Source organism: Mobula hypostoma, chromosome 8 (genome assembly GCF_963921235.1).
Source record: "Mobula hypostoma chromosome 8, sMobHyp1.1, whole genome shotgun sequence".
In the NCBI taxonomy this organism is placed as follows: domain Eukaryota; kingdom Metazoa; phylum Chordata; class Chondrichthyes; order Myliobatiformes; family Myliobatidae; genus Mobula; species Mobula hypostoma.
Genome location: NC_086104.1, coordinates 151,235,196 through 151,260,871, shown reverse-complemented (window position 1 = coordinate 151,260,871; position 25,676 = coordinate 151,235,196). Strand labels below are relative to the sequence as shown.

The window sequence follows — 25,676 nt, the reverse complement described above, 5'->3', positions numbered from 1 at the left end:
GAGATTAAAGCTTGCCCTAACTGTTCAGCAATAATTTGCTCTGATCCTTGACAGAGTTGCAAGGACTGGTGACTAAAAGATTAGCCAAAGATATTGAAAATCCAAAGCAACGGACTGAGCAGACTCGGACTTCATTAGAGTCCTGATGAAGGGTCTCGGCCTGAAATTTCGACTGTTTACTCTTTTCCATAGATGCTGCTTGGCCTGCTGAGTTCCTCCAGCGTTTTGTGTCTGTTATGATTAAACTGTAGCTGTGAAAACTTTCCCAGAAACAGTGGAAGACAGTGGGTGACAGAGATTGCAAAGATACAGAAGGAGAGGTTTAAAGCAAGTTTCAGAATTTTAAAACTGGGAAACATTTTAACAGGAATGTTATATTAACAAAGACAGATCAGTGAACAGGACTTGTTTAAGCAGAGCCAACTGTTCTGGGTCTCCTGAGGTTTATGGGGAGTGTTAGAGCAGAGGAATCAAAAACAAAGGTGGGGACTTTTGTGATGGTTTAGAATCAGGCTGAGTAATGACACTAAACAGTCTAAAACCCATTCCAGGATTCGGCAGATTATAATTCACAAAGGTGGCAAGTAGTTCCATTTCAAGCAAGAGAGGGGAAATGGAGTAGGGGGGTCCGAGAAGATTTTCTGAGGGCGGTTTGAAGATGATGCTTCTCTTCTCCAAGTCTGGTAGGAGGAAGTTTCTGTTGTTCCAGAGTTTGAAGTCAGACAAACAACCAGGTATTTTGGAGGTGTAGTAGGGTCTGGGAAAGCTGGTTGGGAAGCAGAGGTGAGCATCATGAGAATACTCGTTGACACTAGCTGAAGCGTGTGGAAAATCCTCCTCAGGAACAGTGGGAGGTGGGAAAATGGGGTGGGGGGAAGGGGTGAACCAGGGTCACAGGTGTGGCTTTGGAAGTGATGGCTCTGATGACCATTCTCCCTCTAAGTTAACATGAAACTCAGAAGAAAGTTCTGAGTGGGGGGGGGTGGTACTTGCTCCCATTATTTATTTTATTTATTTTTATTTGGTTAAAGATACATACAAACATAGAAAATAGGTGCAGGAGTAGGCCATTCGGCCCTTCGAGCCTGCACCGCCATTCAGTATGATCATGGCCGATCATCCAACCCAGAACCCTGTACCTGCCTTCTCTCCATACCCCCGATCCCTTTAGCCACAACTTAGTACAGCCTCTTCCAGCCCAACGAGCCCACACCACCCAGCAACCCACACAATTAACCTACTAACCCATATGTCTTTGGACTGTGTGAGGGAACCAGACCCCAGCAACCCACACAATTAACCTACTAACCCGTAAGTCTTTGGACTGTGTGAGGGAACCAGACCCCAGCAACCCACACAATTAACCTACTAATCTGTACATCTTTGTATTGTGTGAGAGGACCAGAGCACCCGGAGGAAACCTGAGCTGTTTACAAGCATATTGGACAAACTCCTTACACATGGATCTGGAATTGAACTCTGAACTCAGAATGCCCTGAGTTGTAATCGTGTGCTCTAACAGCTACCCTACCTTGCCGCCTGGAAGTGGTATTGGGGCAGTATTGGGGTAGCATTGATGGCAACATAAGCTGCATTTAAATATGGGTGGTGCAAGACAAACATGAGTGTTGCACTGATACCTGGATTGGAGGCCGTTAACAGAGGTGTGGGATTGGATGGGCTGTGTTTGTTTTCCTTGGAGTGAAGGAGGCCGGGGGGATGGCCTGACGGATGGATGTAATTTGTAAGAAGCATAGCTGCAATTGTTGGCGCGTGGCCAAGTGGTTAAGGTGTTCGTCTAGTGATCTGAAGATCGTTAGTTCAAGTCTTGGCTGAGGCAGCGTGTTGTGTCCTTGAGCAAGGCACTTAACCACACATTGCTCTGCGACGACACTGGTGCCAAGCTGTATGGGTCCTAATGCCCTTCCCTTGGACAACATTGGTGTCGTGGAGAGGGGAGACTTGTAGCATGGGCAACTGCCGGTCTTCCATACAACCTTGCCCAGGCCTGCGCACTGGAAACCTTCCAAGGCGCAAATCCATGGTCTCACGAGACTAAAGGATGCCTATACATATAGCTGCAATGGATAGCCAGAATCTATTTCTCATGGAGGGCAGGACTCCATCAAGAGTCCTGAAGAAGTCAGAGGATTAAAGTGACAGAGGGGCCAGAAGTTAAAAATTACATTTACTGACAGGATCTTAAGCGGGTCTTAGGAAATACCAAGGCTCCATATCAAGCCTTTAAGTCAAGTGTTCCCAACCATTAAGCAAGGGATCCGTTGGCCCCAGGTTAGGAACCCCTGCTCTGAGTGAATCTCAACTGATAGAAAATAAAGGTGTATATAAGATGATGACAGGTATAGCTAAGCTGGTTGGTCACAGTTTTTCTCCCAGCATTTGGGATTGTGGAACTGGAGGCCAGAAGTTTAAGGTCAGAGGGGAAAGATCTGCAGGGGAGCTGAGAGGCAGGTTCTCACAAGGAGGGAGTGGTGTGTATGTGGAATGAGCTGCCAGAAGAAGTGGTAGAAGCAGATACAATGACAATGTTTGTATTTGGACAGGGACATGGATTGAAAAGGGTGTGATGGGTATGGATCAAATGCAGAAAGATGGGACTAGTCCGGGTAGGTGACTTATGGTGAGCAATGTATTGACTGTTGGCCTCCATTAGCCGGGGCATTGAGTTCAAGAGCCACAGGGTAGTGGAAGTTAGACTGCACTTGGAGTATTGTGTTCAGTTCTGGTTGCCTCATTATGGAAAAGATGTGGAAGCTTTAGAGAGGGTGCAGAGGAGTTTTACCAGGATGCCGCCTGGTTTGAAGAGCATGTCTTATGAGGATGGGTTGAATGAGCTAGGACCTTTCTCTTTGGAGCAAAGGAGGATGAGAGGTAACTTGATAGATGAGAACAAGATAAAAGGGATAGATTGAATGGACAGCCAGAGAACTTTTTGGAAGTTAGAGAAATTAATGTTCATGCCATCAGGTAGGAGACTAACTGGAAGAAATGAGGTGTTGCTCAGCCAACCTAATGGTGGCCTCATCATGAGGAGGCCATGGACCGACAGGTAGGAAGGGGCGGGGGTTTGCTGCTGAGAGTGGTGCATCTTTGACGTTTCACTTTTATGATAAGAACTTCCCTTACACATTATGCAGCTGTCACAAAGCACAGGAGTTTGGCTAAGCTTTAATTGGAAGCAAGAATGTAAGTGACAGTTCATGGCTGCCTCTTGAGCCAAGATGAAGCCAACCTCAGGTTGGAGGAGCGACACCTCGTACTCCATCTGGGTACCGTCCAACCTGATGGCATGAATATCAATTTCTCCAACTAGTTAAAAGAAATTCCCTCCCCCTCCCCTCTTCTTCTCTTCGCCACTCTGGCCTCTTACCTCTTCTCACTTGCCTACCACTTCCCCCTGCGGCCCCTCTTCCTTCCCTTTTTCCTATGGTCCACTCTCCTCTCCTATCAGATTCCTTCCTCTCCCAGCCCTATATCTTTCCACACACCTGGTTTCATGATCACTTTCTTGCAATCCTCCTTCCCCCTTCCCTCACCTTTTTATTCTGGCATCTTCTCCCCCGCACCCCCCCCCTTCCTGCCTTGAGGAAGGTTGTCAGTCCAAAATGTCGGTTGCTTATTCCTTTCCATAGATGCTGTCTGACCTGAGTTCCTCCAGCGTTTTATGCTTGTTCCTCTGGATTTCCATCATCTGCAGACTTTCTCCCGTTTATGATGTAAGTGACAATGTGGCCTAACTGAAATGGAACAAGGTGTCTGGGCCCCTGCACAGGGAGAAATGAGAAACTGCATGGTCCCACTCCATTCTCTAGATTTCACAACAAGGAGAAGTGACCCCAATAAAACAAACAAAATCCTTGGAGTACTTGATAGATGAGATGTTGGGCGATTATTTATCCGGCTATTTCTAGAGTTGATGATCAAAGGAAAGAGAAGGACGTTTAGGGCCGAGATGAGGTGAAATTTCTTCACTCAGAGGTTGGTGGATCTGTGGATGACTGTGGAGGATCTGTCATTGATTGATTTCAAGAACAATGGTTAGATTTGTGGACGTTAATGGTATCAATGGGTGGTGGGGTGGAGATACGTCTTTACCAAAGGAGATATAAGGCACTCCTTCCCTCCGCTAACCTGCAGGTCACCCTTGGACAGGGTGTAGCACCTGTGTAGCCTCTGGATCAGGGTCACGTGAAGCCATGGGAACAGTTGATGCCTCTCACAAGTCCTAGCTATGCAACCTCTGACGCCAAGCAGACAATCTCTGAAGAGTATCAATAACGGTAGGGCATTGAAGAATGCAGTAGAACAGAGGGATCTAGGGATAATGGTGCATAGTTCACTGAAGGTGGAATTTCATGTGGATAGGGTGGTGAAGAAAGCTTTTGGTATGCTGGCCTTTATAAATCAGAGCATTGAGTATAGGAGTTGGGATGTAATGTTGAAATTGTACAAGGCATTAGTGAGGCCGAATTTGGAGTATTGTGTACAGTTTTGGTCACCAAATTATGGGAAAGATGTCAACAAAATAGAGAGAGTAAAGAGAAGATTTACTAGAATGTTACCTGGGTTTCATCACCTAAGTTACAGAGAAAGGTTGAACAAATTGGGTCTTTATTCTTTGGAGCGTAGAAAGTTGAGGCGGGGGGACCTGATAGAGGTATTTAAAATTATCAGGGGGATAGATAGAATTGACGTGGATAGGCTTTTTCCATTGAGAGTGGGGGAGATTCAAACAAGAGGACATGAGTTGAGAGTTAAAGGGCGAAAGTTTAGGGGTAACATGAGGGGGAACTTCTTTACTCAGAGAGTGGTAGCTGTGTGGAACGAGCTTCCAGCAGAAGTGGTTGAGGCAGGTTCAATGTTGTCATTTAAAGTAGGTACAAGGGTTGAATGGTCTAGACCTGCCCCATTGACTCAGATACTGTGCAAAGACAAAACCATGAACACAAGAGATTCAGCAGATGTTGGAAATCTGGAGCAACACACACAAAATGCTGGAGGAACTCAGCAGGTCAGGTAGCATCTATAGAGAGGAATAAACAAACAATACTTCAGGCTGAAACCCTTCATCAGGACTGGAGAGTAAGGGGTCAAAAGCCAGAAAAAGGTGGCAAAAGAAGGGAAGGAGTACAAGCTGGCAGGTGTTAGGTGAGACCAGGTGAGGGGGGGGTGGGGGAAAGGTGGGTGGATGGAAAGGGGATGAAGTAAGAAGCTGGGAGATGATAGGCAGAAGAGACAAGGGCTGAAGAACAAGGTATCTGATAGGAGAAGACAGTGAACCATGGAAGAAAGGGAAGAGGAGGGGCACCAGAAGGAGGAGATGGCCAGGTGAGGAGAAGAGACGGGCTAAATGGGGAATGAGAAAAGGAAGGAGGGGGTAGGAGAAATTGATGTTCATGCCATGAAGTTGGAGGCTCACCCAGACAAAATGAGGTGTTGCTCCTCCAATTTGAGTTCGGCCTTACTGTGACAGTAGAGATGGAATAAACAGCTTGTGTTTCATGTCAAGAGCCTTCAGGACTAGAAAGGTACAAACATCAAACAAAATCAGTTATGTATAAGGTGGACTGATGAGGTGCTATGACACAAAACTATTGCCCATTGCCAGATTGGAAAGTCAATATTCTGCTGCCTCTGACGCAACTGTCTTGAGGAGTTTGGAAGAGAATTGACGTTAATTCAGTGGCATCGATCGCAGGATATTGATTTCAACTCTATTACATACAGCCCAAGCAGGCCTAGTTCACTTTCCTCTCGTAGTCACTCCACTACCACATAACCCTTCAAACCCCACACTATCCCTCATGAGTTAGCCTACTGAATCGCGGCAACCGTGGCAACTGAAGTCTCAATAAACCCCATAAACTGAGCACACAGAGCCACAGCTACAACAGTGGGCATTTCTTGTCTCGTAAACATAGAGGTCATCTGAGGTTTCTCATGTGGCGGTTGTCCGCCAAGTCCAACGTTGACAGGAAACCTGTTCAGGAGAGTTTTAAAAGTGGAAAAGTTGTTGCAATGGGGTATATCCATTCTCTCAACCTCTGAAATCCAGGTCCAGTGGTACGAACAAGCATCACAAACTGGGGTCTTCCTTGGTTGTAGTGGATGACCCTGATGTCTCCTGTGCCTTGTCATCTCCTTCGTTCTCCACAGAGTGTTGCAGTAGCATCCCCCTGTTTGTTAAATCACATTGTAGATCTCAACCGCCCAGTCTGCCAGAGCTGACTTCACATGCTGGGGTAGGCATGTCCCTAGCTCACCAGGGTATGAGGCTGCCGGCCACCCCCACCTGGTTTAGCCTGCCTGTTGAAGCAGTGTACCGGGGTGAGGCCGCTGTCCCATGCAAACGGCTACCTAGGGCAACAGGTGAGAGCCGAGTGCCCGGTGGGGATCAAAGGTGAGCGAGCTGCCCTGCAACGGACACGACAAGCCCCTCCACCAGAGCTACTACCCCTCCCTGGACACCCCATACATTCACATACTGTACATGATTCCATATGCTACCTGATGTTTTGGGGTCAATCTTCTACAGTCCTCATGTAAGTCCCATCAATGTAGAGTTTGTTGAATGGGAACACTGTCAAGAGAACCGAGTTTATGAAGGAAAAGGGTTACCCAAGAATTTAATATTACTCCCAACTTGACCAGAGGTGTGGAAGGGAGTCAGAGACCAACCATCAGGTTCTACGTCACTGGTTCCCAGCTTGGAGTCCACAGACATCTTGTTTAGTGGTATTGGTCTATGACATAAAGGGTTGAAAACCCCTGTCCTAAGCGCCTTGAGCGAGGCTCGCTCGAAGCTCACAGGCTCGCGTAGGGCGACATGCTACAGATAATGTGACACGGGTTTTCTGTACCCCTGTTGTACACAGTTTCCCCAGCTGCTGAGCGCCTGCGGTACATCCTAGGAGAAGAGGACGATGGGCCAACTCCGACCCTGTTCACAGAGATGGACACCCTGCAACATGACGGAGATGAGTTGGAATGGAAGGAGTCTGCCAGGTGAGTGAGTGAATCTCTGAGGTTTATTTCTCTGTTTTCCTGTATTAATTCGTGTGACATAGGCATTACTGATGAAAACAACATCTATTACCCATCTCTAATTGCCCTTGAACGCAGTAGTATATTTTACTGGACCAATTATTTTTCACTGTCTTGTATAACTATGTAGATTTTATATATACTTACCTCAACTCTGAACTGGTTCTACAACCTGTGGAGTCACTTTAAGAACTACAACTTAATGGGGTGGCATGATAACATAATGGTTAGCACTTCGGTTTACAGTACAGGCAACCCAAGTTCAATTCCCGCCGCTGACTGTAAAGAGGTAGTATGTTGTATGCTCTCACTGAGACTGTATGTTCTCACTTTTTCACACAGAGGGTTGTGGTTCTGTGGAATTCTCTGCCTCAGAAGGCAGTGGAGGCCAATTCTCTGGATTCTTTCAAGAAAGAGTTAGATAGAGCTCTTAAAGATAGCGGAGTCAAGGGATATGGGGAGAAGGCAGGAAAAGGGTACTGATTGTGGATGATCAGCCATGATCACAGTGAGTGGTGGTGCTGACTTGAAGGGCTGAATAGCCCACTCTTGCACCTATTGTCTATTGTCTATTGTGTGGTTTCAAGACCTACCAGTTGGTAGGTTAATTGGTCGTTGTAAACTGTCCCGTGATTAGGCTAGGGTTAAATCGAGTGGGCAGTGTGGCTCAGACAGACCTATTCCATGGCATATCTCAATAAATAAATAGACTTACCTTCTCAGTATTATTTATTTTTCAACCTGTCTGTTAGTTTATTTGTTTATTTAAGTATATTTTATTGTATTGGCACAGTTTGTCGTCTTTTGCACATTGGTTACTTGTCTCTCTAGTTTTTCATTGATTCTTTTGTATTTCTTTGTTCTACTGTGAACGCCTACATAAATGAATCTCAGGTTAGTATATGGTGACATGTACGTATTTTGAAAATAAATTTACTTTGAACTTTGACTGTTTGTGTTGTCTCCAACTTGCATGCCTATTATGTGGCTGATGGTTGTAGGAAGGTGACTGTTCAGAATGAGCTCAGTGGTGGCTATGCCATTGAATATGATGGGTAGGTACTTGGACTGTCTTGCTGGTGACAGTCAGTGATTTGTGCTGCATAATCGTTGTTATCAGTCAATGTTTCCTCCTCTTTCTGTTTTGTTTCTTTTACTGTTTCATGCGTATTTCATGCCTGTCTGGAGAAGACAAATAGCTGAGTTTTATTGTACATGGATACTTTGACAATAAAACTTGAACCTTGAACCTCTTGCTGTACACGGTCCATGATCCAAGGATCAGAGGTGGAGAGGGTCAGCAACTTTAAACTCCTCAGTGTTATCTTTTCAGAGGACCTGTCCCAATTACAAAGAAAGCACAGCAATGCCTTCATTTCTTTGGGAGATTGTGAAAATACAGCATGATATCTAAAACTTTGACAAACCTCTACAGATGTGTGGTGAAGAATATATTGACTGGCTGCATCATAGCCTGCTTTGAAAACACTAATGCCCTTGGACAGAAAATCCTACACAAAGTAATCTATATGGCCCAGTCCATCACAGGTAAAGCCCACCACACCATTAAGCATATCTATATGGAGCATTGTTGTAGGAAAGCAGCATCCATTATCAGGGATCCCCACCACCCAAGTCATGCTTTCTTCTTGCTATTACCATCAGGAGAAAGTACAAGAGTCTCAGGACTCGTACCATCAAGTTCAGGAACAATTGCTACCCCTCAGCCATTAGGCTCTTGAATAAAAGAGGATGACTACACTCACTTGCCCCATCATTGAAATGTTCCTACAACCAATGATCTCATTATCTCATTATTTCATGTTCTCATTATTTATTGCAATTTATTTCGATTTGCATTTGCACAGTTTGTTGTCTTCTACACTCTGGTTGATCTTTCATTGATCCTGTTACAGTTGTCCTGCTGTTTGTAGACAGTCAATACCTGGGTGAGAGTTCACACCAGCTTGTGGCTGTGCTAGAACAACCCACTGGGAGAAGCGGACATCATCAGCACTGCAGTAGAAATGCCATCGAGGAAGAATGTCAGGGTTTTTAGAATGGCTTTCCTCAGCAGATAGACACAACAAAGGCCAAAAAAGCATACTGAGAAAGAAATGGCAATGTAATTACTCTGTGACTGGTTGCTTATGCTGAGTGTATCCCAGATTCTAGACAGTCTGGCACTGGGTGAGGTGGTGTTCAGTACATGGGCATTTTTGGCTGATGTTCTGCATGTTTGTTTTCTCTGATTCGTCTTGGATCTCTCTGAAAAACACTTCTGAATGGTATCAGAAAATTGTTGGAGCTAGCTTTGTGTCTTCAGTAAACCTGGAGATGTTCCACTCTTCCTACCTAAGCTGTTGATGCGGACAGGAATCAGCTGAGGCCCAAACATTGACTGGACCTTTGTTCCCTTAGTTACAAACTGATCTTGTAAAATCATCTCATAGAGTAATGGATATGGCCCAGTCCATCCTGGGTGAAACCCTCTCCACCACTGAGCACGTCTACATGAAACGCTGTCACAGGAAAGCAGTGATGTGCTGTGATGTATAGGATGTGCTCTCTTCTTGCTGCTGCCATTAGGAAGAAGGTACAGAAGCCTCCAGACTTGCACCGCCAGGTTCAGGAACAATTATCACCCCTCAACCATCAGGCCTGTCAACCAGAGGGGATAACTTCACTCAACTTCACTTGCCCCATCATTGACCTGTTCCCGCAACTAATGGACTCAGTTTCAAGAACTCTTCATCTCGTGTTCTCAAGATTTATTGCTTATTTATGTATATTATTGTTTCTTCTTTTTGTATTTGTACGGTTTGTTGTCTTCAGCACTCTGGTTGATCACCTTAGTTGGGTGGTCTCCCACTGATTCTGTTCTAGTTATTATTTTATAGATTTGTTGAGTATGCCCACAAGAAAATGAATCTCAGGGTTGTATATGGTGACATATATTGTGTGTGCTTTGATAATAAAATTTACTTTGATCTTTAGAAACAAATCACTAATCACTACTTTACACTAATCATACACCAACCCATTGTACTCTCCCTATCAACTCCCGGAAGATTCTACCTCGCATCTACGCACTAGGGGTAAATTTCACTGGCAAATTAACCTATCAACGTGCATGTTTTTGCAATGTGGGAGGAAATTGGAGCATCTGCAGCAGGGGTCCCCAACCTTTTTTGCACCGCCGACCGGTTTAATATTGACAATATTCTTGCGGACCAGCCAAACCAGGGGGCGGTTCAAGTACGGTTAAACTCACCTCTGTCTTTTACAGTTAGGGTTGCCAACTTTCTCACTCCCAAATAAAAGACAAAAGTAGCAGTCAAATCCCGGGGCACTTTACCCCAGGAAAGACTACAATGACCATGAAGCCTTGCGCGGGCACCTGTGTGCGCATGCGCATATGTGCCGATTTTAATTCCACAAATCGGTTTTGGCTTAATCTTCCCAACTATATTGTACATACCTTATTTCTACTTTATATAGGCTGTGTATTTATCATATCGTTCCTGCTTTTACTATATGATAGTATTATTTTAGGTTTTATGTGTAATTTGGTATGATTTGGTAGGTTAGTTTTTGGGTCTGGGAACGCTCAAAAATTTTTCCCATATAAATTAATGGTAATTGCTTCTTCACTTTACGCCATTTCGGCACGGAAAGTTTCATAGGAACGCTCTACCTTAGCGGGGGAAATACGGGACAAGGACAATCCCGTATGGGACAAACGAATTTAGCCCAATGTACGGGATGTCCCGGCAAATACGGGACAGTTGGCAACCCTATGTTCAAGTTCAACAGTGTGTGACAGGGAATGAGGAAAGGTGCAACTCACTCATATCATTTCCTCGCAGCCCGGTAGCACATGTTTTGCAGCCCAGTACCGGTCCGCGGCCTGGTGGTTGGGGACCGCTAATCTACAGTATACATTCCTACACTGGCTAAGCCTTATATTTTTCTTCATTATATTCCATCTGCCAGATTTTTAATTAGTTTTTAGGTAGCTATCTTGAAACTTCTTTACATCCCCATCCTGACTCACATCCAATTTACAGTGCCTATAAAGCGTATTCGCCCCCCCCCAGAAGTTTTCATGTTTTATTGTTTTGCAATATTGAATCACGTTGGATTTAATTTTGCATTTTTGACACTGCTCAACAGAAAAAGCCTGTTTCGTGTCAAAGTGAAAACAGATCTCTACAAAATGATCTAAATTAATTATAAATACACAACAAAAAATAATTGATTGCATAAAAATATTCACCCCCTTCAAGTCAGTACTTTTTCAATGCATCTTTGGCAGCAATTACAGCAGATGTCTGTGTGGAAAGGTCTGTATCAGCTTTGCACATCTGGACACTGCAATTTTTCCTCATTCTTTACAAAACTGCTGAAGCTCTGACAGATTACATGGGGATTGTGAGTGAACAGCCCTTTTCTAATCCAGCCACAAATTCTCAATTGGATTGAAGTCTAGACTCTGACTTGGCCACTCCAGGATATTAACTTCGTTGTTTTTAAGCCATTCATGTGTAGCTTTGGCTTTATGCTTGGGGTTATGGAAGACAAATCTCCTCCCGAGTCGCAGTTCTCTTGCGGACTTCTTCAGGTTTTCCTCCAGGATTTCCCTGTATTTTGCTGCATTCATTTTACCCTCTACCTTCACAGGCCTTCCAGGGCCTGCTGCAGTGAAGCATCCCCACAGCATGATGCAGCCACCACCATGCTTCACTGAAGAGATGTGTGTTTTTGATGATATATAGTGTTTGCCTTATGCCAAACATAGCATTTAGTCTGATGGTCATAAACCTCAATTTTGGTTTTCAACAGTGGCTTATCTTCACCACACTCTCTTGAAGCCGTGACTGGTGAAGCACCCGGGCAACAGTTGTATGCCCAGTCTCTCCCATCTCAGCCACTGAATCTTGTAACACCTCCAGGTTTATCATAGGTCTCTCAGTGGCCTCTCTCGCTAGTCCCCTTCCTGCACGGTCACTCAGTTTTTGAGGACGGCCTGCTCTAGGCAAATTTACAGCTATGTCATATTCTTTCCATTTCTTGATGTTTGACTTAGCTGTACTCCAAAGGATATTAAGCGACTTGGAAATTTACTTGTATCCATCTCCTGACTTGTGCTGTTCAATAACCTTTTTGCGAAGTTGCTTGGAGTGTTCTTTTGTCTTCGTGGTGTAGTTTTTGCCAGGATACTGACTCACCAGTAGTTCGACCTTCCAGATACAGTGTATTTTTACAACTATCTATTGAAACACCTTGATTGCACTCAGGTCTCCAAAAATAGATCTCAATTTAACTAATGATGTGACTTCTAAAACCAACTGGCTGCACCAATGATGATTTGCTGTGTCATATTAAAGGGGAGTGAATACTTGTGCAATCAATTATTTTGTGATTTACATTTGTAATTAATATAGATAATTTTGTAGAGATCTATTTTTCACTTTGATATGAAAGATTCTTTTTCTATTGATCAGTATCAAAAAGAGCCAAATTAAATCCACTGTCATTTAATGTTGTAAATCAATGAAACATGATATCTTCCAAAGGGGAGGGGTGTGAATACTTGTTATAGGCACTGTAGTTCTGTATTGTCAGAAAACTTAGACAAATGACATTTGGTCCCCTCGGCAAAAACTATTTGTGAATACCTGGAGTCCAATTTTCACCATCTGCAGTAAATGTTGGTCACAGTCAACCTAAAAAAGATCAGCTGCTTTTTTAAAAAAATTGGAACATTTTAGTTCCGATTCCCTTTTCTGTTCTAATGTGCCGATCCATGGCCACCTCTTGTGCCAAGATGAGGCCACCCTCAGGATGGAGGAACAACACCTTATATTCTGTCTGGGTAACTTCCAGCTTGGTGGCAGGAATATCGATTTCTCCTTCCGGTAAACAAATTCACCCTTCTCCCACTGCGCCCCCCTTCCTCTATTCCCCACTCTGACCCTTTACGTCTTCTCACCTGCCTATTTCTTCCCTCTAGGTCCCCTCCTCCATCCTTTTCTCCAATTAGTATACTTACCCCACGGTAGCGTAGCAGTTAGCTCGAAAGTATTACAGCACGGGGCATTGTGGCGTTCACTGTTCTATAAGGAGGCTCTGTATGTCCCGTCCCACTCCCATGGAATGTGTGGGTTTTCTCCAGATCCTCTGGTTTCTTCCCTCAGTCCAGAGAACTACCGGGAAAGTAGTTCTTTGATCATTGTAAATTGACCCATGATTAGGTTTGCGTTGATCAGTGTTGTCAGGGGTTGCTGAAGTGGTGAAGCTCAAAAGGCTGGAAAGACCTACTCTACACTGTATTGCTAAACAAATAAATAAATTCCATATGCCCTAAGCTTTTTCATCAGTTTCTTGTGTGGGACCTTTTCAAAATTCATATAAAAATCTAATTACATACATCCATTGGACAGCCTTATTTATTCTCAAAAAACATCCAGAAGGTTAATCGAATATAATTTCTCTTTCATAAATGCATAATAACATATAACTTTAATTGGATAACATGGAATGATGTAGCATGGATAAATTATAACCTTGTTCATTTAGAAATGGCTTTTTATACATTGAATTTACTTTATCCAAGAATGAAAACTTTATAGTTGGCCAAAAGTCAGGGAACTTCAATCTTAATAGGTGTTTAACCTTATCAAGCAATAATCTGCAGGAAGAGCTCATCTGGTCAGGCAGCATCTGTGGAGCTGAGGTCCTGCATCAGAACTAGTGGTAATCATCCTTTGCCTCCACAGATACTGCTTGACCTGTTGAGTTCCTCCAGCAGTTTATTTTTGCTCCTGATTCCAGCACCTACAGTCTTGTGTTTGCACTTTAACGTTATGTATTTGTTCCAAGTAGTCTTGCTTCAAGGATTCCTGAGAGAATAGCAACTTGTGCTTGTAAGCCCGCGTAATGTTCATCACATTTCACAGAAGCATTCACAAATATAAACTGACCTGGAGACATTAGAACGAGTGATCAACAAATTGGTTGAAACAGTATGTTTGATGGAGCATCTTCAAGATGAGGACAGAGGTAAAAGTGGTAAAGTTTATGGAGGGTCTTCCAGAGTTAAATCCCTGCCAGATTAAGCCCTGGTCACCAAGAATGTAATGTTTAACACTGAGAATGATCAAAGGGCCGGAACAGGAGACCTCAAAGATTGTTGAACTGTGAATGGTTGAGGAGACAGGGAAGGGATCTGTAAACCAAATGAGGAGGAGTTTCTATTAGACTGCAAGTAGCAACAAAACTATAGACTCTCTAATTTATGGGGTACAGCCACAGATAAATATGCAATTCTCTGGAATTTCTTCATCACTCATTGGGCAGTTAGACTCAGGGGCCACTTTATTATGTACAAGAGTAGAATCTGGTCTTCTGCTGCTGTACCCATCCACTTCAAGGTTCGACATGTGTATTGAGCGATGCTCTTCTGCACACCACTGTTGTGACATGTGTTTATTTGAGTTACTGTCACCTTCCTGACAGCTTGAACCAGTCTGGCCATTCTCCGCTGACCTTTCTCATTAACAAGGCATTTTCACCTCAGAACTGCCGCTCACACACTGGATTTTTTTTGTTGTTTTTCACACCATTTTCTGTAAACTCTAGGGAGTGCTGTGTGTGAAAGTCCCAGGAGATCAGCAGTTTCTAAGATGTTCAGATCACCCCATCTGGCACCAACAATCATTCCATGCCAACACTCACTTGGATCACATTTCTTCTTCATTCTGACGTTTGGTCTGAACAAGAACTGAACCTTGTGACCATCTCTGTTATGCATTGAGTTGCTGCCACCTGACTGGCTGATTTGATATTTGCATAAATGAGCAGGTCTACCTAATAAACTACCCGAATGTAGGGACTTTGAGAATAAATTTACTTTGACTTTATGGGGAGGGGGGATTCGGCGACACAGGGGAGATTGGTGAATACAGTTGTTCAGGTGTACCCAATAAAGTGGCACTGAGTACAGATTTTCCCTGAAGGAATTTATATGGGGTCCAATCACAGGCAAGAGAAAATCTGCAGATGCTGGAAATCCAAAGCAACACACACAAATTGCTGGAGGAACTCAGCAGGTCAGGCAGCATCTACAGAAATGAATAAACAGTGATGTTTTGGGCCGAAACCCTTCATCAGGATGCAAGGAGGGTCTCGGCCCGAAACATCGACTGTTCACTCTTTTCCATAATTGCTGCCTGGCCTGCTGAGTTCCTCCAGCATTTTGTGTGTGTTGCCAACACTATAATGGGGTCTTGAACCCCTTTGTAAACCTCCTCCTGAAATTTCTAACTCAGAGAAATCCCCAAGACCAGTTTGGACACTAATCTAAGAAGTTATGAGAATAGGAGCTAGTTCAAACCCCGTGCTTTAAATATTCAAAATACATTTTCCAAATGCAAGAATTTGAAGTCAATAATAGCTTTAAGTCTGAATCGTGACTTAAAACATATTTTAGACTTTAGGATTAACATTTTTTGTTTTTATTAAAGAACTCTTTGTGCCTGGTTTAATTATATTTTACTCTGTTACTTATGTATGTTAATAGATTACAAAGAAACCATTCTGTACTAAGGAAACAAATGTGTTGTAATTAAAATGTTGTTTATTTAATCTTTTATCTCACACTTGTAGCCACAAGTCTTGACCTACTATTGGCAAACTTGCACTCAACCTCATTATTGGCCTGACCTAATGTTCTACGTACAGTAGAGAGACAGGGGATTAACTACACATTTGCCTGAAGATTCTCCACTACTTTGGTGTGTGTGAACTGGAAGGTTAGAGCAGGGGGTCAAAATCAACTTGAGACCACTGCAAACTCCAATGTAAACCTCAGCTGCCTCTAAGGCTTTGATGCACCTCGTGGTCTTCTTGACAAGAATGTCCAGAGTTGAGGTTAGGGTGGGGTTAGGCTGAGATGGGGAGAAGGGTGGTAGAGTTAGCACTCACAGGCCAGACAAGACCAGAAAGGGGGAGCTAACATTACTGATGGGAGCTGTGGAGCTGGGGAGGAAGAGTGTTTAAGACTCAACTTAAAAGCTGCCACTTTGACCAAGACCTTGTCACTGTGTCACTTGCCTAATGACCTATAGAAGGCCATTTTAAGATCAGGAAAACAATTCCAATTGAAGTTAGAGATAGAATCAGATACACTTCAGCTCTGGCAGGGTTTGAACTTCAAATTTTGTCCTATAACTCTCCCATGAAAATCCTTTGGAAATTTCGGCAACTTCAAAGACACTTCCCAAAAGCAGGATGTTTTAGCAGAACTTAAATGGCGTGCTATTATAGAACACTTTTTAGTCTCCTACTCTGCTCAAAGTTCTTCCACCTTTTTTCAGATGGGTGAAGTTTGAAGAGAAGGTTGAAGAAGGAGGGGAGAGATGGAGCAAGCCTCATGTCTCCACGTTATCGCTGCACAGTCTGTTTGAGCTGCGGACATGTCTGCAGACTGAAACTGTGCTGTTAGACTTGGACGGATATTCCTTACCACAGATCATAGGTAAGAAACCAATTTCATGTCTGTTGTTGTGACCTGATTCAAAGTCTCTAAAGCCAAGTAAGTGAAAGCACATGACTGAGACTGTAATCTGCGTGAGAATGCTTCGAGCGGAATGGAAAAACTGACATTATTCTACATTCTCCGACCAAAACCTCAGGAGAATTTATTGGGGATTATATTAATTATGACTCCTCACCAGGGCTAGTTTTGGCATTGGTTTATTATTGTCACATGCACCAAGATGAAGTGAAAAGTTTGTCTTGTATACTGCTCATACAGATTAAATCATTACTCATGGTATTGAGGTAGATCAAGGTGAAACAATAACTATGTAGTATAAAGTGTAACAGCTACGGAGAAAGTGCAGTGCAGGTAAACAATAAAGTGTTAGAACAGATTTGGCCAATCTGTTTCCGCTATTGACAGTAAACCATTAGGGAATCCTAAGTTTAGAGTTTGCAAACGATGTCCATTCGACTCATTGAAGCCTACTGGCTGATAAAAGGCCATTCAGCCTGATGTTGATGGCCCATAGTTTTGCAGGAGAGGAAAGAGTAGGAAATGAATTTTGACCTCTTTTGGAGGGGTGCTTTGAGTGCTCATGCATTGTACACACACGGACACATGTCCCCGTCATTCATGTGTTTCATGTTCATTGGGAGGGGCGACTCCCCTCCTGATGTTATTCCGTTCTTGTGTCAGTTGTTCTTGAACATGATGGGGATTAGATTATGAGGACACTCAGTCCTCGTTTATTGTCATTTAGAAATGCATGCATGCATTAAGAAATGATACAATGTTCGTCCAGAGTGATATCACAAAAAAAACAAGACAAACCAAAGACTAACACTGACAAGACCACATAATTATGACATATAGTTACAGCAGTGCAAAGCAATACCATAATTTGATAAAGAGCAGACCATGGGAACAGTAAAAAAAAGTCTCAAAGTTCCCATTGACTCCCGATAGTCCCCGATAACAGGCAACAGAAGGGAGAAACTCTCTCTGCCATAAACCTCCTTGCACCGACAACTATTGATGCATTGGAACACCCAACCACAGCCGACTCTCAGTACATCCGAAAACTTTGTGCCTCCAACCAGCCCTTCGACACCGAGCACCGAGCACCATCTCTGCTGAGCGCCTGGGCCCTGTCCCGGCCGCTGAGCAACAAGCAAAGCCGAGGACTGGGGGCCTTCCCCTCCGGAGATTCTGGACCACACAGTAACAGCGGCAGTGAAAAAGGCATTTCAGAAGTTTCTCCAGATGTTCCTCCGTTCTCTCATGTCTGTCTCCATCAAATCAGGATTGTGCACGGCACCCTACTTGACAGATTACAGACATCATTCACCGGAGTGGCCGCTGCACGCTGTGTCGCGCCGCCATCTTCTCCTCCTTCCATCTTGGAATCCCAAGATTCCGTCTTCACCACTACTGACTGCAGTTAAGATCCAGACATCATCTTGCTATCTTCATCCCCCTCTCCACCATTTACAGTCACACTCCACACACATCTCCCTCTGCATCACTAACTCTCTACTGTCCTACAACCCTCCAATTCCCAGACCCCAACACTATTCCCCATCCCACCCACCAACCTCACTTATTCCATCACACTTACTGCTCCATGCCCCTCCCAACTCCCTCCCCTTCCCTTCATCTGTCCCCCTACCTGCAGAAGTCTACCCATTCTCCCCTCTTTTCTCTTGCCCCTTACACCACTGACATTAGGTCAACAATGAAAGTCCTCCATCTCTGGCAATGTTCTCAGCTTCCTTCAGTAGCTGCCTCTCAGTTTTCAGTACTGTCAGTCATGCAAGTCCTGGGTGGAGACTCAGGAATACCGTCACACCCAGGTGTACGATTCCTCTTCACAGTTTCCATGACAATTTTGTTTGACCGGTCAGAGCTATTAGCCCTGAGCTGAACCCCTGAACCTGGAGGACCGGTAGACCACTCTTGGTCTGGCCTCTACCCCTTGACCTGTTTGGCATAGTCATAGTCATAGTCATACTTTATTGATCCCGGGGGAAATTGGTTTTCGTTACAGTTGCACCATAAATAATAAATAGTAATAAAACCATAAATAGTTAAAAAGTGGTATGTAAATTATGCCAGGAAATAAGTCCAGGACCAGCCTATTGGCTCAGGATGTCTGACCCTTCAAGGGAGGAGTTGTAAAGTTTGATGGCCACAGGCAGGAATGACTTCCTATGATGCTCTGTGTTGCATCTCGGTGGAATGAGTCTCTGGCTGAATGTACTCCTGTGCCCACCCAGTACATTATGTAGCGGATGGGAGACATTGTCCAAGATGGTATGCAACTTAGACAGCATCCTCTTTTCAGACACCACTGTCAGAGAGCCCAGTTCCATCCCCATAACGTCACTGGCCTTACGAATGAGTTTGTTGATTCTGTTGGTGTCTGCTACCCTCAGCCTGCTGCTCTAGCACACAACAGCAAACATGATCGCACTGGCCACCACAGACTCATATGGGTGACCCTAACAAGAGCCAAAGCACAATCAGAATCAGAATCAGGTTTATTATCACCGGAATGTGTCATGAAATTTGTTAACTTAGCAGCAGCAGTTCAATGCAATACATAATATAGAAGAAAAAGAAAAAAAAATAATAAATAAATTACAGTATACGTATATTGAATAGATTAAGAATCATGCAAAAACCAGAAATAATACATATGAAAAAAGTGAGGTAGTGTTCAAGGGTTCAATGTCCATTTAGGAATCGGATGGCAGAGGGGAAGAAGCTGTTCCTGAATCGCTGAGTGTGTGCCTTCAGGCTTCTGTACCTCCTACCTGATGGTGACTGTGAGAAAAGGGCATTCCCTAGGTGCTGAACGTCTTTAATAATATCCTATGACAAGGTTGTGGCCCTCTTGGAGGTACTCATCCTCCGGCCCCATATAAACATTCCTCACCAACTCCCTCCCCATTCCCCCTTCTCCCTCTTCACCACCTCCACCCAACCCTTACATCATCTTCCACAAGCACACACTATCTCCCTGTTCCACCCCTATCCCTTCATTTTCCTGCCTTCTGAATCCCATTGTCCACTCCCTTCACCATTTCACTACCCTACCTCTCCTCTCCTCACCATTTCTCTACTGTTCTCTGACCGACTCCATTTTCATCGACTTCCCCTCAGCCACACCTCATTTCAAAAGGTCTGAAATATGAAAGGATGGATGTAATTCTGAGATTTTAATTGTTGGTCAGACCACATTTGGAGTCTGGTGTGCTGTTTTGCGTCCTATATCTAAGAAAGGATGTGCAGGGAGTGGAGAGGGTTCAGAGGAAGTTCACGAGAATGATTCTGGGGATGAACTGCTTAACAAATGAGTGTTTTATGACTCTTGGCCTCTACTCGCTGGAGTTTAAAAGGATGAGGTGGGACTCTTATTGAAACCTACCAAACATTGAAAGGCCTAGAGAGAGAGGATGAGTAGAGGATGAGTAGAGGATGTTTCCATTAGTGGAGAATCTAGAACCAGAGGACACGGCCTCAGAATTGAAGGACATTCCTTTGGAACAGAGATGAAGAGGAATTCTGAGGGTGGTGAATCTGCGGAATTCATTGCCACAGATGGCTGTGGAAGCCAAATCCTTGAGTATATTTAAAGCTGAGGCTGATTAGCAGACACATCAAAGGGTACAGGGAGAAGGCAGGGGAATGGGGTTGAGAGGGATAATAATTCAGTCATGATTGAATGGTGGAGCAGACTCATTGGGCCAAATGGCTTAATTCTGCTCCTGTCTTATGATCTAAAATTGAATTTCTACTTGAAGTCTATTACACCCATCCAGCTCAGAAAGTAACTGATGCGTCTATCATTACAGATGATATAATTGACAAACAGATTGAAGATGGACTTATTAAACCAGATGTGCGGGAACAGATTTCATTCATCCTCCTGAGAAAGCATCGCCACCAAACCAAGAAGCCCATCCATCGTTCCCTGGTTGACATCGGAAAGTCATCCACAGCTTCGTCAGGTGAGCACAGCAACTCAACCACAGTGGAGCTAAAGAAGGTCCTTGGTCCATGTCCAACCAAGGTTCCCATCTGAGCTAGATGCATCTGTCCACGTTTGGCCCGTATCTTTCTAAAAATTTCCAATCCATGTACCTGTCCAAGTGCCTGTTATATGTTGTTAATATACCACTTCCTCTCACCACCATCTGTGTAAAAAGCCTGTCCCTGCAACTGAGACAAGTGCGACACCTGCCCCTACACCTCCTCCTTCACCAACATTCAGGGCCCCAATCATCCTTCCAGTTGAGACGACACTTCACCTGTGAGTCTGCTGGGGTCATCTATTCTATCCGGTGCTGCCATGCAGTCTCCCCTACATCAGTGAGAACTGATGAATATTGGGGGAAATCTGTGAGTACCAATGTCACAAAAGAAAGGACCTCTGGGTGACTAGTTACTTGAATTCCACTTTTCATTCCCATTCTGGCGGGTTGGTGCATGTCCTCCTCTACTGTCATGATAAGGCCAAGCTCAGGTTGGAGGTGCAACATCTTATATTCTGCCTGGGTAGCTTCCAACCTGATAGCACAAACATCACTTTCTCCAACTTCCAGTAATCTCTCCACACTATCTTCTCCCTTTTCCCGTTCCCAGTTCTGGTTACCCTACTGCCCTCTTTCTCCTCATCTGCCCATCACCTCATTCTGGTTTCCCTCCTCCTCCCTTTCTTGCATGGCCACTCTCCTCTCCTATCAGATTCCTTCTTCTTCATCCCTGTATCTCTTCCACTTATCCCCTTCTCCCTCCCTCACCCACCTTTCCTCTCACCTATCCTTTACCTGCTTCAACTCCTTCCACTTCCCACTTTTCTCTTCTAGTTTCTGCCCTTTCCCTTTCCAATCCTGACGAAGAGTCTCAGCCCAAAATATTGACTGTTTACTCCCCTCGATAGATGCTTCCTAACCTAACCTGCTGAGTTCCGCTAACATTTTGTGTACGTTGAAAAAGCCACCAGTCAGATTCCTATCAAATCTAACTGTTCACACCTTAAACCTATGCTGTCTAGCTTGTGATTCCCCAAACCTAGGAAAAAGATTGCCTATTAATGACTTTCCTAATCTTATACGCCGCTGTATGTTCATCCCTCTTTTCCTATGATCCAAAGAAAAAAGTACCTGTGTGCTCTACCCCTCTCCATAACTCAGTCCCTCGAGCCCCAGCTGCCTCCTCATACATCTCCTCTGGAGTCTTTCTGTCTTAATGGCATCCTCCCTATAGCAGTTTGACTGAATGCAATATTCCAAATACAGCCTCACCAACATCTTGCGATATAACGTCCCAGCTTTTATACTCAATGCCATGACAAATGAAGGCCAATGTTCCAAAACCTTTCTTCACCATCCCGTGAGGCCACTAATAGGCAGCAATGTAGTTCATAAGATTGAGCTCTCAGATAGCTCTCCTCTCATCTCTGAGATTAACATTCCATTCTAAAGAACACCTCAGTTCTGGCCATCACTTAGACCAAGGGTTCCCAACTGGTTAACGGTAAAGGGTCCAAAAAAGGGCATTAAGAAGGTTTGGAACCCTTGATTTAGACCATTAATACCACAAAATCATAATTTTTCAGATGCAGAATGAAGCCATTCAACCCATCATGATCATTCCAGTAAAAATTAGATGATACCATAGAAAAGATCTGCACCTTTCAAAAATATCAGCTTTAATTAGGCTTTTCCTTCTGTCACAAACCTGTTACCTTCAAACTCTTATTTGCCAATTCAAATGTCATCGTATAGTTCCCTTCTAGAATCATTTCAAAGCCACAAGGTCTCGAGAATTCTGCCGGCACACAGTGTTGCGTCAACTTCTCTCCGAAGTTTCAGTCCATTTCTTTCAGGGACAAACTTATACTTTCTGTAACTTTTCAAATGTGGCAGTACAAAAGATATTTCAATGTCTGACCAGAGCCAGGGAAAATCTGAGTTTGTTGTTATGTTAACAAGCACACATGTGCACTGAAAAACTTGTTTCAGCATAACTGGCATAGAGAGTCATCGAGCCATAGGACACTACAGCACATTGCAGGCCCTTCGGCCCATCTTGTCCATGCTGAACAATTAACCTGCCTAGTCCCATTGACCTGCACCCAGACCATAGCCCCCCATACCCCTTCCAGCCATGTATCTATCCAAATTTTGCTTTATTGTTGAAATTGAACCTGTATCCACCACTTACACTGGCAGCTTGTTCCACACTCTTGCCACTCTGACTGAAAAGGTTCTCCCTCATGGTCCCCTTAAACATTTCCTTTCACCCTTAACCCATGACCTCTAGTTAAAGTCTCACCCAACCTCAGTGGAAAAAGCCTTCTTAGGCTTATCCTATCTGTATCCCCAATAATTTTGTATACTTCTGTCAAATCTCCCCTCATTCTTCTATGTTCTAGGGAATAATGTTCTAACCTATTCAATCTTTCCCTATAACTCAGGTCCTTAAGTCCTGGCATGAACTTTGCAAATTTTCTTTGCACTCTTTCAATCTCATTTACATCGTAACTGTGGGTAGGTGACCAAGGCTGCACACAATACTCCAAATTAGGCTTCACCAATGTCTCATAAAACTTCAGCGTAACATCCCAACTCCTGCACTAAATACACTGATTTATGAAAGCCAATGTGCCAAAAGTTTTTGTTACAACTGTATCTACCTGTGATGCTACTTTCAAGGAATTATGGACCTGTATTCCCAGATCCCTTTGGTCTACCACACTCCTCAGTGCCCTACCACTCACCGTGTAAGACCTACTCTGGCTGGTCCTCTCAAATTTCAACACCTCACACTTGACTGCATTAAATTCCATCTACCACTTTTCAGCCCATTTTTCCAAGTGGATCAGATCTCACTGCAAGCTTTGATAGTCTTCCTCACTCTCCACTACACCCCAATATTGGTGTCATCTGTAAATTTGCTGATCCAGTTTACCACATTATCATCCAGATCGTTGATATAAATCACAAACAACAATGGACCCAGACCTATCCGGGCGGCACACACTAGTCACAGGCCTCCAGCCAGAGAAGCAACCATCCGCCATCTCTCTCTGGCTTTTCCCACAAAGCCAATGTCTAATCGAATTTACTACCTCATCTTTAATACCAAGCGACTCAACCTTCTTTGTTCAAGTCCATTAAGACAATATCCACTGCTTTGTCTTCTTCTACTTTCCTGGTATCTTCCTTGAAAAGCTCTTAAGATTAGTTAGACATGACTGACCATGCACAAAGCCATGCTGACTGACCCTAATCAGTCCCTGTTTATCCAGATACTTGTATATCCAGTCCCTTAGAACAGGGGTCCCCAACCTTTTTGGCACCGCGGACCGGTTTAATATTGACAATATTCTTGCGGACTGGCGGACTGGGGGTGGGGGGGGGTGTTCTAGTAGGGTTAAACTCACCTCAACATGTATTTTACAGTTAGGGTTGCCAACTTTCTCACTCCCAAATAAGGGACAAAAGTAGCAGTCAAATCCCGGGACAATTTACCACGAAAAAGACTACCATGACCATGAAACCTTGCACTGGCACCTGTGTGCGCATGGCATGACATGCGCATATGTGCGAATGCGCATACATACCAATATCTTTTCCCCACGAATCAGTTTTGCCTTCATCTTCCCGACTATACTGTACATACATTATTTCTACTTTATATAGGCTGTGTATTTATCATTATCATTCCTGCTTTTACTATATGTTAGTGTTATTTAATGAGGAAAGGTGCAGCTGACTCATATTGTTTCCTCACGGCCCGGTAGCACATGCTTTGCGGCCCGGTACCGGTCCATGGCCCAATGGTTGGGGACCGCTGCCTTAGAATACCTTGCAATAACTTTCCTACTACTGATGTCAAGCTCACCAGCCTATAAGTTCCTGACTTATTCTTAGAGCTTTCCTTAGACAATGGGACAACATTAGCTATCCACCAATCCTCCGGCACCCCCATGGATAAGGATGTTTTAAATATCTCTGCTATGGCCCCTGCAATTTGTGCACTAGCCTCCCATGGGTTCCAAGGGAACACCTTGTCAGGCCCTGGGGCTTTATCCACCTTAATTTTCCTCTAGACTGCAAACATCTCCTCCTCTGTAATCTGTATAGGGTCTGTAACATCTCTGCTGTGTTGCCTCACATCTATAGACTCTGTGTCCATCTCCTGAGCAAGCAGAGATGAAAAAAGATCCATTTAAGATCTCACTATCTCTTTCAGCTCCACACATAGATTACCATTCTGATCTTCCAGAGGAACAATTAGGTCCCTTGCTGTCTTTTTCCTCTTAACATATCTGTAGAAGCCCTTACGATTCTCGTTCACCTTGCCTGCTAGAGGAACCTCACGCCTGATTTCCTTCTTCAGTGTTCTCTTGTATTCTTCTACTCCTCAAGTACCTCATTTGTTGCTTCCTGCCTATACCTGCTGTTCACCTCCTTCTTTTTCTTCACCAGGGACTTAATATCTCTTGAAAATCAAGGTTCCCTAAACATGTTATCCTTGCCTTTTATTCTGACAGGAACATACAAACACTGTAGTACAGAACAGCCTGCCATAATCCATTCTCGCCAGATACTTTCTCATGCCATCAAAATTGGCCTTTCTCCAATTTAGAATCTTAACCCACGGATCAGACTTATCCTTTTCCATAATTATCTTGAAACTAATGACATTATAATCACAAGATGCAAAGTGTACCTCAAGACAATCTTCTTTCACTTGCCCTGTCTCATTCCCTAATAGGAGATCAGGTATCACACTCTCTCTACTCTTTCTAGTTGGCACTTCAATGTACTGATTAAGGAGACTTTCCTGATCACATTTGACAAACTCTATCCCATCTAATCCTTTTACAGTATGGGAGTCCCACTCAATATGTGGGAAATTAAAATCACCTACTATCACAACCTTATATTTCTTACAACAGTCTGCAATCTCTCTACAAATTTGCTCCTCTAAATGCCACGGATTGTTGGGTGGTCTATAATATGAACCTAGTAACATGGTCATACCTTTC

General features: G+C 43.9%; 1 protein-coding gene across 6 annotated transcripts in view; it reads left to right on the top strand.

The window, feature by feature from the left end:
- LOC134351052 (electrogenic sodium bicarbonate cotransporter 4-like) overlaps nucleotides 1–25,676 on the top strand; it is a 134,417-nt gene that overhangs the window by 12,541 nt on the left and 96,200 nt on the right. For all 6 annotated transcript variants that reach the window (XM_063057063.1, XM_063057064.1, XM_063057067.1 and 3 more), the window contains exons 2-4: nucleotides 6,897–7,026; nucleotides 16,446–16,606; nucleotides 20,470–20,625. In XM_063057063.1, coding sequence (XP_062913133.1) covers nucleotides 6,897–7,026; nucleotides 16,446–16,606; nucleotides 20,470–20,625 — 447 coding nt within the window. The remainder of the gene's footprint in view (nucleotides 1–6,896; nucleotides 7,027–16,445; nucleotides 16,607–20,469; nucleotides 20,626–25,676) is intronic.